The 13,133-nt window shown below is 42.6% G+C and overlaps 1 protein-coding gene across 3 annotated transcripts in view; it reads right to left on the minus strand.

Annotated features, from left to right (window-relative positions):
• rnf220a (ring finger protein 220a) overlaps positions 1–13,133 on the minus strand; it is a gene marked incomplete at its 5' end in the record, with an annotated part of 142,494 nt that overhangs the window by 37,598 nt on the left and 91,763 nt on the right. For all 3 annotated transcript variants that reach the window (XM_080502898.1, XM_080502899.1, XM_080502897.1), the window contains one exon: positions 2,689–2,818. In XM_080502898.1, coding sequence (XP_080359024.1) covers positions 2,689–2,818 — 130 coding nt within the window. The remainder of the gene's footprint in view (positions 1–2,688; positions 2,819–13,133) is intronic.

Below are 13,133 nucleotides of genomic sequence, written 5' to 3' on the forward strand. Positions count from 1 at the left end.
ATACGCACACTTCTCGAACACATGTGCCCTCGTTTCCATACCCACAGCTCTTTCATTCAGCAAGCGCTGGTTGTCATTAAAGGCAGATTTACTACAAATTGGACCAAATTCCCACTGTCACTTTCAATAACGGCAGCCACCATGCAGAGAGCCAGAGAGAGGGAGAGACAGTGGGTGTGTGATTTAGAGGTTAATATAAAAGAGGTTAGTGTTTGTGATATAACACACACAACACTGACTGCCTTCATTTAATTCTCTTTTGACAATCCTTCACAATTGATATTTTGTGTATTAGCTTGCTTGTAAAGGGGCACTTGTCATGAAATATCTTAAAACATTATGCCGGGGATCCTTCTGTTGTCTTCTTTTTTTTTCCCCGTTGTGGTGTACGGGTTAATGGTGAGTAGGCAAATCAGCCAACCGTGACGTTAGCCACCATCCCATCTCACCCAGGGATGACGCTATTTCCTTGAATAACTCTGTGTGTGCGCGCGTGCGTGTGAATATCACCTGAGTGTGAGGTTCCCTAAGCTACTATGTCAGATCACCCGTGGAAAGGACAGACAACTAACCTTTTTTTAATTATTGAAACACACACATCTTGACATATCACTAGTTGATGGATAACTCCCTTTCCCATCGATTCAACTTTCATTTAGTTTCATTCCGTATTCACCATTTAACATACGTAAACTTGATAAAGACCATGAGTGGTAGCTGGTGGCTTTTCATTACTGTTTAGACTTGTTTTCCACAGAAAAGAACCCGTAACAATTCGAAGCTTCACCACCTCTCGTACATAGAATAAACATTAAACATTCTTATTATTTGTCCTTCAATTGATCCTTACAAAGTTAAGTTACTGCTTTGATCTGAAAGCATGAGAGCTGTTTAAAAAAAAAAAAAAAAAGAAATCCTAGAATAAATCCCCCCCACAAGGCCAAGTCAGGTCAGGATGAAACAACATATGAGAAGAGATTTGATAAAGAAACATGGACAGCAGGAAAAGAAGATGAAATAGATTGGAAGCAAAGGAGAAAGTGGAAAAGATAAAACACGGAGGAATAAATATAAGAGGAGAATGAAATGAAGTGAGGGCAGAGGAAAGAGAAGAGGAATAAAGATGACCTGTACAGTATATGGACGCAGAGGGACAAGAGGAAGGTGCAGGCGGGGTAAACGTGGGGTAAATGAAGTGTGATTTCCACGCGGGGTGACGCTATCTGTTGCCCCGCTTCTCCAGGTTAATGGGGACTATCATAAAGCTGGGCCGCTTAGGTGGACGCCAGGTCACACACACACACACACACACACACACACACACACACACACACACACACACACACACACACACACACACACACACACACACACACACACACACACACACACACACACACACACACGCACGCACACACACACACACACACCCAGACGTGCGGTCAAGGTGAAATATGGATCCTAATGGTTGTGTCCTATCGTTAAAAGGGCTTGGAGTTGATTTATCCATCGTAAAACAGCTCGTGCAACTGCCATGAGGAGAAGAAGGGGGCAGCGGTGAACTTGAGGTCACAAGTTTGATTCCTAATCCCTCTAGGAAACACTTAGCTTTACGTTGGCTGCATGCCTCTGCCTTTTATGCAGATTTATGGCACCAAAATCTTTCGTTGCAAAAAAAAATAAAAAAAATACGGGTCAGTGAACCTGACGTAAAAGTGGAGGTGAAATACAGCCTATACCTTATTGATGAAAAATGATCCACCTTTATGGGCTAAAAATCACTGCGCTCAACATTTTTATTTACCTTCAAACAGAATGACCCGTCATACTGTTAAGATGACCAATTTAGAGAAAATATCAAAATCCTATTACTGCTGTATTTGACTGACAGCACAAGTACAATGTCCCCCCAAAGACACAGTTGAATATGAAATAAAAACGCACATAGATTATATTTCTATTTTGGTTTTAACTAATGGCAGGCCTAATGGGTAAGGCCCACCTATTTCCATGATAAAATATGTCACTGATCTTTATTTATCTAGCACATATCCATTCAGTACAATCCCTCCAAACTTTTAAATCAGATTCCCTAAAAGTATTTCTGGACACCATTAGGGCCATGAGGGATGTTTGTGCACTCTCCATTTTTGCGGTCAATGTGATGTGAGCATGTTTCAGTTATGATTGTCAACATTTGTGGTTAATAAAATGGACCATGTAAACCACCTGAGATATGGTGAGATCATATCAAGATACAATCTAAAAGGAGAGACACACAATCTATTGTACTCTGTCTAAAAATACAGAAACGCTAAAATGGTAGCATAGTGGTCAGTGGTTAGGACTTTAACTCCCCAGCAAAAACACTTGAATAGAATAGAAGATGGATGATGGGAAATATTACACGGGGGCTGTATTTCCCAACAATCAGAGATGCTTACAAGGCACAGCTATTGTATACAGCTACCCGAACCTGCACACACACACACACACACACACACACACACACACACACACACACACACACACACACACACACACACACACACACACACACACGCACACACACACACACACACACACACACACACACACACACACACGATTTACAGAGATTTACAAGTTGAGACAATATGTTCTTATTTCAAGTCCCTCCCAATAGCTGCATACGCATTTAACACTTACCTGAGGCATATCGCGGCTAACCTCTCTATCTCCGTCTCCATGTGTTCCTGCAGCTCTCCAGGCCTGAGCAGCACCTGACATATGGGACAGACTGGAGCCTGGCTGTCATACAGGGACATCTTCTTTTTACCTGGGTAAAACAACAAAGAGAAACAAAGTACAGTATGAAAACGTCAGTGTGAATAATATCAATGGGACACCATAAGCAAGGCATTGGAACAATTGTTTGAGTATGATTAGATTTGAAATAAATGATCTTTTTTTGTTTGTGTTATTCAACACTACACCATTATTTACAGTTCGCGACTTTGCTGTTGCTGCAATAGGGACAAAGAATAGATAAACCACAGGCTTTTTTCTGGGATCTAATGACAAAGCTCGAACTCTGGTTGTCCTCTCTAAAATCACAAGTTCCTGTGCTTAATGGATTGCACACATGCACTAGAAAGGCAACAGCGTGCTGTGCAAGCTCCACTGTGTAATGTTGCATTGAGGTCAAAGCTGTAGGTGGGGTTGGCGAGGGAGTTAAAGTAAGTCCTGTCATGGATGAGATAATGCTGTATAGAGTCTGCCAACACTACCTCACTTCATTGTCCTTGATCAGTAGGGCACAGGGTGGGGCCCACCTGTTTGTGTGTTAGTGTGTCTAATAGGTACTACGTGCTGACTGTGTGTATACTGGAAAGTGTGCATTTTGCACGGCGAGGTGTATTTGGGCATGCACGTTTAGGACAGTATACAGCCGATCTATGAATGTTTGAAAATTCTAAAAATATCATCCATTCAAATTGAATCAATGCTTAATGTTGGAGGACACTTCCTGATTTCCTGTATTCAGCCAATCAAATGTGTTTTTTTTAGCCTGTGAACAATAGGCTCCACCTCGGCCAGGACATCCCGTTTAGACTGCTTGTCACCACGGCAACATGAGGGCCAGGTAAGGAGGGGGTACTCCCTCTGCGTCGTGTCTTTGGTGCACAAACACATGCACATGCAGGGTTTGAAGGACATGTATCCCTGCTCACATGGCGGCCCGTCAGATCACGTTCTCGCAAGAAGACTCATCAGGAAACAACTAGTGAGGGATCACACGAACAAATATACACACACATACACACTATCCCTTCATTTGACATGCTGTGTGTGTGAACGCCAGCTTGCTTTTCAGCACTGCTCCTAAACAAAGCCCAGAGCACCGGACACATTAAGTGACTTTGAAAAAGAGTTAATCGTTCATCCTCTCTCACTTTCTCCTTCTTGTACTCTAGCGGCACTCTTTTCCCCCTTTCTTTTTCTACTTTTCACAGATTCCTCTGACTCCCTCTCTTTGGCCTTACTGGATTTTTTGGTGATAACAATAGCTTGTTTCTCACCCCTCATCTTTCTATGTCTCTACATGTCTCTACATTGCTCCTCTTATTTCCTTTCTCTTCTTCTTACCTGCTTTATTGCCTTCCAGGCTGCCCTGAGATATTTCAGTTTCTTTTTTTTCTACCCCCTCCATCCCCCCACGCACACACAAACACACACCCTTCTCCGCTTTATTGCTTTGACAAGATAATTTGAGTCATGCTGAAGCCGTCGCCATCCGCCACAGCAAACAAAGAAAGATCCAATCCCTGTCTTCAGCCAGTGGGGCTTTTTTTTTTTTTTTTTATTCCACAGACAAACTCACTCATGGAGGTCGTGAATACATTCACATATACACACCCACAGGCAAACGTATGCCTACCCCTGATCATTGTTAGGCTTTTGTAATACCTGAGAGTGCAAATGCTTATTTTGCGCAGTGTGAGTTTAGAGTTTAGCATTTCAATACGAAATGATTTGAATAGTGGAATATTTTGTATGAATGAGACTTTTTGTGTTGGTAGATTGATGATAAGACACGTCGATGCATGAATAAGATAACATAAAAGCAACAATAAATTACAGCAAAGTTTTTGTGCTGTGTGAACTAATCTGAATTCAACTTTTCTCAACAACGAGGCCAAAACCAATGCAGCAAGCAACAATTTGACATATGAATTACACTTGCTTGTATGTGGTGGAACAGGTACAAAATCAACAACCAAAGATGAGATTTGCTGTCACAAAAGACATAAAAGTAGAATGAGGAGGCATGAAAACACAGCAGAACAAGGTCACAAAACCATGAACTGCAGTTTGTAAAAAAAAACAGAAATAAACTGTGGAGGAGAAAACATGAAAGAAACAAGATTTTGTTCAGATGTTTTTAGTAAGAAAAGCAAATTGTGTGGACGTGTTTGGCGGTAAAAATGTCCCGTTCAGTTTCAAACTGATTAAAAACAGCTCACCACAAACTCGTATTTTTTTTTCTTTGCCAGCTATTTAGCATGTGTGAGTTATGTCAAAACATAGTCAATATTGTCTATGTGTGTACAACAGAAGAATTTTGCTCAATCCAACAATTTACATAGCTGGATTAACATTTCTTTTACGTGTACACCGTTTTCTTCATATCCACGAGCTTCTCCAACCTGTTTGCTGTCACTCTCTCACCTTTTCTTGTCATTCACACTCCTCGCTTACTTTCCTTTTTTTCCTCCATTTTTCCTTCTCTTTGTCAAACGCTCCCTGAGGGAAGTGAGTGATGGTGAGAGGCGAATGGACAGATAAATCTTGGGGTGGAGGAGAAGAAGAGGGAGGAGATGTGTGTGTGTGTGTGTGTGTGTGTGGGGGGGGGGGGGGGAGTGTTGATGTGATGCGATGTCGCACACCGGGCTTGTCAGCCCCTTAAAGATGATTAATGTTGGACAACACACACACACACACACACACACACACACACACACACACACACACACACACACACACACACACACACACACACACACACACACACACACACACACACACACACACACACCACGAGCGCACACGCGCGCTTACCCATGTCTCCTCCCTCGGACCTTGTGGCTCAAACACACACTCGCCCTGCAGCGCAACAAGGGAACGTTTAATCTCGAGAAGCACACAAGGAAGGTGGCAGAGTCAGAGAGGGTGGAGGGGGTGGGTGGGGGCTGGAGGTGGGTGTGTGTGTGTGTGTGGGGGGGGGGGGGGGGGGTGGCTGGACAATAACAAGGAAATAGGCCTGACAGGACTTCTTAGTGTTGAGATTCTTCAGTGAAATGCCGGCTGCGCAAACTGGGGATGGATGGATGCATGGATGAGAAGGAGGAGGTGTGCATCTCTCTGACAGCCATGATAGAATATAGGCCGGATCCCCCTAATGTGCCAAGATGGATCACCTCATCTCTCTCTTTTTCCTCTCTCCCTTGACTTTCTCTCCCTCCTCCCCCCCCCCCGATTCCTACCACTCTCCTCTCCTGCCTGTCCATGTTCCTACTGTCACCACCTTTCACCGCCTCCCCTCCTTTTCATCTTTGTCACTTGATCCACTTAATGGTGCTCACTGGTTTTGTTCATGTCGCACAACAATAAGTCAAGCAGCTGGCAGGAAGCATATCCTCTGACTTTTCAGATCTTCAGCCTGATTTATTTACTCGCAGCTACAGTTCTGACAAAACACTTTGGCTGGTTTAACTCAATCCATAGACTCACTAATTCCTAGCTTAGTAATGGAAAGGGTTGAAATCACCAAAAAAAAAAAAAAAATAGGACCATGAAACACATGAAATAAAGAGATATACCATGTTTAACAACTTTGTGAATGAATATTTAACCTGCATTTAGCATGCATTATGTCCTTGATTAGGTTTTTATGTCCCCGTACTTTTAAAATAATGAGAGGAGTCACACATACAAACACAAGTAGACAGGCAATTACAGACACCAGATGGTGAGGAGGAGAAAACTAGATCATACGGAAGAGTGGAGAGCAAAGAGGAGGTATCTCCCTTTTTCCACTCATTGCTTTCCTTGCACTTGTACCGTTTCACCCTTGATATATTTGTTTTCATATCCTTCAAATCCTGCTTCCTCACATGCATTTCTTCCTCATTTCCTGGAGAATATTTATCAAATATTGATCAAAAAAGCAGTCACTAACAGTTCTCCACGTACGTGTGCTTCTTTCTGCCACTCCTGCAGTATAAAAGCAGGCTATCGGTGTGTCGGTGTGCGTGGATGCAGTGGCCCTGTTTGCGCTCGCTCCATCTTGCTGTATTGGTTACAATGACAATGAAGACGTTCTCCTAATAATCAACCTTGACCTTTCCAACTATTTAGAATCTATAAGTCGCCAGCTGCGCTCCTCTTGGGGCAGATTTGGGAAAACTGCCTTTGCATCCTCAACACCATGGATGTGGCATCATTTCTCAAGACAATTAACCATTAATGATTTCAAGGGTGTCATTAAAACTATACTGAAGGAAGAATATGTTGATTTTTGGTTTTTACTTGATCCGCTGATTTATTCATGGATGCTCCCTTGGCTAAGTCTGCCTTGCAGAAAGGATGCTAATCTCAGATGGACCTCCTGGAAAATAAATCATTAAAAAAAAATTAAACATGTTACACCACGATTAAAAAAAATCCCTTATCCTCCTTCTCTCTCTTTCTTTACTTTCCTCCTCTCTCGCCGTCTTTCAGTGTCTCTCTTCCTCTCCCCTCTGCCTCTGTTGCTTTGGTCCAGATGAAGTGGGAATCAATAGATGGTAGATAGCACCGGCTTCCAGTCACGGACTACAATGAGCTGAGGTAAAAGGCCACCTCCAGAGAGGACGGGGATTGTCAGCTCAATACTCACTCTCAATGGGACCTGAGATAAAACACCATTTGGGGTGTCCTCACGGCTCAACGGGCTAAGAGGCAGAGCATGTACTCACAACACTGTGGGTCCAAATCCTATTTAATGACCAGTATTACGAGTCGTCCCTTCACTTCTATCTTGCCAATCATTTCTGGCTCTCGGGAAACAGGTGGTGTACAGGAACTGTTCCTGAAATATCTATTGTGTTTAATGCACAGATTATACATTGAGCAAGTGGAAGGAAAATCTGGGTTCAATGAGTTGAAGAAGTTTGTCTTTTTTTTCTTTTTTTGACATTTTCTGACTTTTATATCTTCTGTAAGAAATTGAATTGACTTGTAAATTATACACGCAATCAGCTAATGAGAAGCAAGCATGTAAACTGGATTTAAGCACAACAATAAGACACAGGAAAAAGTGGACGGACGGATTTATTGGTTGGCACATATACAGTGTATTTGTGGGCAACACAACGGGAACACGCAAGCACATTTCACAAATGGAATTACAAAGTGTCTACATGTAGCGACTGTTTTTCTGTCCTTGAACAACTGTCTTCTCCTTGCATGTGCGTACACACACACACACACACACACACACACACACACACACACACACACACACACACACACACACACACACACACACACACACACACACACACACACACACACACACACACACACACACACACACACACACACACCTCCATTCCCCCTCCTTGTTGTTCCCCTAAATGAGTTTTCTGACATGCATCAAGTGCTTATGCCTGCTACCCCTCTTTTCTCGTCTTCCCCTCCTCCCTCTCCTCTTCCTCTTCCTCCCCCCACCCCCACCCTCCCCTCGCCTTTCGCCCGGCTGGTTAGCTATAACACCCGCCAACATCGGTAAACAAGGAAATCTCTCAGCTGCGGCCCGGCGTGTAACCGCATTACTGCGCCCGATAACCTCTTCAAATAATGTGCGATAAGGGGAATTTGATTTGATTCACGAAAGGGAAAGAGGGGACACTTCTGCTCCCCCTCCAATCTCTTCCTTTAGTTTATTTCTTTCTTTTTCATTCTTTCCTCCACCCCAACGTCTTCTCCTCTTCTTCCTTTCACTTAGCCTGAGGGTCCAGGCCTCCTCCTCCTCCACTTTCCATTGCACCCCCCCTTCTCCAGAATGACACCACCTTGCATCCACAATCAAATAAATCCCGCTGAGGTGTCAGCCTTCATTTCGACTCTTCCCTGTCTTCCCCCCAACCAACGCAAGGTAAGGTGAGAGGGGCCCCGTAAAGCCATCATCTCCATAATAGCAAATATGAGCCCTAAAGCCCAAAACCAGGGGCCGTATTAACACAGATGGAACGAGCAAGGTGCGTGCGCATGCGTGCGTGTGTGTGTGTGTGCGTGTGTGTGTGTGTGTGTGTGTGTGTGTGTGTGTGTGTGTGTGTGTGTGTGTGTGTGTGTGTGTGTGTGTGTGTGTGGCAACAAAGCGATATGGTTTTTTTCTTAAGTGAGCTGTGATTTAACCAGGCTAGACACTACTCTGATCACTGCCTCTGTGTGTGTGTGCGTGTGTGTGTGTGTGTGTGTGTGTGTGTGCGTGTGTGTGTGCAAAACAGATGAGGCTGTGCGGCTCATTCAGAGGACATTTGATGAAATGGAACGGGGGTCAACTTCAGTTTGCCACCCGGGCTGCTTTGTGTTGCTCCATGCATGTGCATTTCCTGTGTCTGTCTGACCGTGTGTGCGTGTGTGTGTGTGTGTGTGTGTGTGTGTGTGTGTGTGTGTGTGTGTGTGTGTGTGTGTGTGTGTGTGTGTGTGTGTGTGTGTGCAGTCTTACTCCCTGACAGTGATGCATGGCGCTTTTAAATAGCACTCCTCCACGCCCTGCTCAAAACTCATCACCAGGCTCTTTCACTATCCCTCCTTTGCTCCCTGGGGTTGTCACTTTTAGAAAAGCAAATGAAATGTCGGCGGTGCAGTGGAGAGGAGGGATGAAGAGACGCTCGGATTGAAGGATAGAAGGGGGAAAGGTGCATGTGGGTGAGCGTGCCTGTGTGTGTAGTACTGTTGTTGATTTCGCTATATGTTCAAGACACAGGACCCACAATATTTGTGTCTAAATAAGAGAAAGAGTAACAATAAAGTGTAAATTGGACAATGCATTTATTCTAAATAGATGAGACATTTATTACTATTACTACACATACACAGAATATTCACTGCTCAAACAATTGAAATGAGCACACGTTAAAAAAATCAGATTTTTGCTCCTAAGAAAAAGATAAATTAATACGAGTTTTGAATCAAAGTTGTCACGTTCGGAGATGGGCGAAGCCTGTGAGATTAACACATCATTAATCATCAGCTGCCAAGTTTTCAACATAGGCTGATAAATGGTCATCTGATGATCCCAGCATGTGCGTGTTTCCAAATGTGTTAGTGTGTGTAATGTGGCTTTTACTCCAGGGACTCTCTCGTACACATGTGTTTGTCTCAAAGAAAGCAGAGTGGTGCTAGTGAGGTTATCGCCAGCTACTGACAGCTGTTTATTCAATCAATCACCGTGTCAGGACGGGGATGTGTGTGTGTGTGTGTGTGTGTGTGTGTGTGTGTGTGTGTGTGTGTGTGTGTGTGTGTGTGTGTGTGTGTGTGTGTGTGTGTGTGTGTGTGTGTGTGTGTGAGACATAGACAGTAGTAAAGGAGAAAGAAGTAAATTAATGGAGCATTAACCAAGCAGTGACCCACAGAGCAGAGGATCAAGCAGCAGCTACAGACCAGATCACATAAAGGTTTCAAATCCGGAGCTGTGAGAAGTGCCACTGTAGTGCCGAACATTATTTAAATACAAAAATAAAGATGTAAGATGAAAATTAAAAAGTCAAATAAATGCAGAAATTGTACAGCAAAGTCCCAAAAAATAAATAGGATATGTTCAAAATTATATTCTGGGAATTCACTGAAGTTCTTCACAATTTACATTGAATTTAATGATGAATAATTCAATCATATAATTGTTCATTAATATTTGATTCTTGCAAAATCCTTCCCATAGAGCATTTTAAATATTAAAAGCTAACAAAATGAAATCCTCATTAATTTCAAGATAAAACTTTCAATACGACTGCTGTCATCGTGAAACCAGTGTGCCGCACCGGATCACATCTGCTCCACCTCCGTAAGAAAGACATGCACATTTAGCTTCCTCTGACTTCTGCCTCGTCTCTCCTGACACTGACTCCTATTTTTCTTCTTCCTCAGCTGTGCAGAGGAGGATGAGGAGGGATACCTAACAGAGAGAGGTGTGGGCGTGAGTCCTGTCGGCACTCATTTCCATTCCAAAGGGCCTAATGACGACAGGAGCAGGCCATGTCAGTGGGCATACGGGGGACATCAGCAAATTTGAAATAGACGCCCTGAGTCAGCCCCGATCGTCACACAAACATACAAACACAGCTTATTTGTGTGGGTGCATGTGTGTGGTTAGAAGCGGTTAGAAGAACAGGGATTTAATGGTCTTTAAGTTTAAGCTGTTTTTTCTTCCGCTTTCAGAGAGGTCAGTTTTTTATATTTTCAATATTTCTAAAGTAAAAAAAAAAAAAACGAACAGAAATGGAAAATTGCAGTCACAGTGAGTTGTGCTCAACATTTTGACTATTGCAGCCTCTCTGTGTACTGAAACTGGACTGTGATTTGTTTCAGGTTAATGGATTTAAAGCGTTTGTAGAGGAGAAAAAAATAATTTGTCATTATTATTTTGGGGCAAGAGTTAAATTCTTGTTTCCATAAAGGCGAGAATGAATTTACTTTAGGAATTGATATCAATCAAACTGCATACTGTTTGTATGCAGTTTGATTTGATACTGATATCGAAAATCGAGAGACTAAAAAAGCACCAAGCTGTAAATATCAACATGACAAGTGTTCTCAAGCATCAAGGCAACAGTTTAACATGTTTGGGGAGAATATAAACAAACACCAGTTCCCTCATATTCAGTCAGTTCTACGAAAAAAACAAAAACTTCATGCAATGCTTCAGAGTGTCATTTTTTGCAATTCCATGGCAGCGAACTATTATTTCTTTTTTTTCCTATTTGTGTTTTCGCCACTTCCTCTTGAGCATAAATCAAGCATACAGCAACGTTAGTCCATCTTAAAATGGGAAGCATGCGGCCCATGGGCACACACTTAAAATATGGATTTCCTTCAAGATCACTAATCTCATTTTTTCACATTTATCTCTTTCCTCTCCTCATTCCTTTGATTTCGCTCTCACACTGCCTCTCATTATCTCCCTCCCTGCTGCTTTCATATGGTCTAGCGGCTGAATTAATTACCAAAGCCAATTAACGCTAGATTGGCTGATGTTTTAACTAATTAGCTTTAATGAGGGTGCCTTGGCTGCCTGCACTGTGTTAATTGAATCCTAACAGCAGAGGAGGCAGCCTGTGGAGGCAGAATGGGAGAGAAGGATGGACGGATGTTGAGATGGATGGATGGATGGAGGCACGAGCACACTTACACGCAATTTGTTATTGATAATATTCAGAGCGCATCACAGCACCACCCACCCTGTTAGTGCCGCTGGTTCATTATTAACATTATTGGCCTTTCGTATGAGACGCCCTCGCTCATAGAAAACTCAAAGAAAGAAAAAAAAAAAAGAGGAGGAAACAACGCTCTATTAAAAACTGATACAATTATAGTATTTCACTGTGTGCTTTCCTTCCATTTGTTGGGTAAAAGTTTGTCAGCTAAATAGGTTTTGTTAATGCAGCTCATATCCTCACCATGTATCTTCTGCTTATTCCTCATTGCATTTGTTATTGCGAAACGTGTCTGGCAAAGAGGAGCAGCAGATTAAAATCTTAGATCAATGTCATGCTGTCCTCTTAGTGCCGGATTACCTGCTGCATACCTGAACTCCATTCTCACCTGCCTCATGATAGCAGGATGATAAGGGATGAAATGAGAATTGCATGCAACGATTTGAAATGTTCTATAGATAAACCGAAATTAAATCATTAGGGAGGAGGAGTGCTTGCCTTCATGCAACAATGAACAGTCTTCAAACTTTTGCTGAGAACTTTCTCGATGCTTAAGCTAATTATTTATGACTGATAACATTTAAAACAAATATATATGCTTTTTTTGGTTTTTAATATGACATTATTTCCTCCTTCCATAAATGTTCAATACCACTTTATCGAACTTTGGGTGTTGAAGCTGATAACCACCCTGGACAAGTTTCCAGTTACAGTATTCAAAGGTCAAACACAGAGAGAAAGTCACACAATTTAGAGTCACCAATCAACCTAAAATATAAAACCAGAATAAACCAGAATGAAATTTAGACAGCACCAGAAGAAAATGTAAAGTCCGAGAAGGGCCTCGAGCCAGAACAATCCTCCCTATGAGGCAAAAATACTAAGCAGTAGACTATTCTGAAAGTCATGAGCCATCACACATGCATTCCCTTCCTACTGAGAGACAAAAACAACAAAGTTCGGAGCATTTCTTTCATCCCCTCTGTCTGTCGCCTCCCGTCATCTTGATCTTGAGACATGAACATCAGCAAATTGTCTGAGGTGGCTATAAAAATCTGCATGGCCATGTAAAAGGCTTAATGATTTTAAAGTTACAAGAGAGGAGAGCCTGCAGTTTGTCTCATCCATCAAGTCTAGCACCGCCGCCTTCGCCAAATGGCCCTGCCACCTAAC

The sequence above is a fragment of the Blennius ocellaris genome (assembly GCF_963422515.1).
Source record: "Blennius ocellaris genome assembly, chromosome: 10".
NCBI classification, from domain to species: domain Eukaryota; kingdom Metazoa; phylum Chordata; class Actinopteri; order Blenniiformes; family Blenniidae; genus Blennius; species Blennius ocellaris.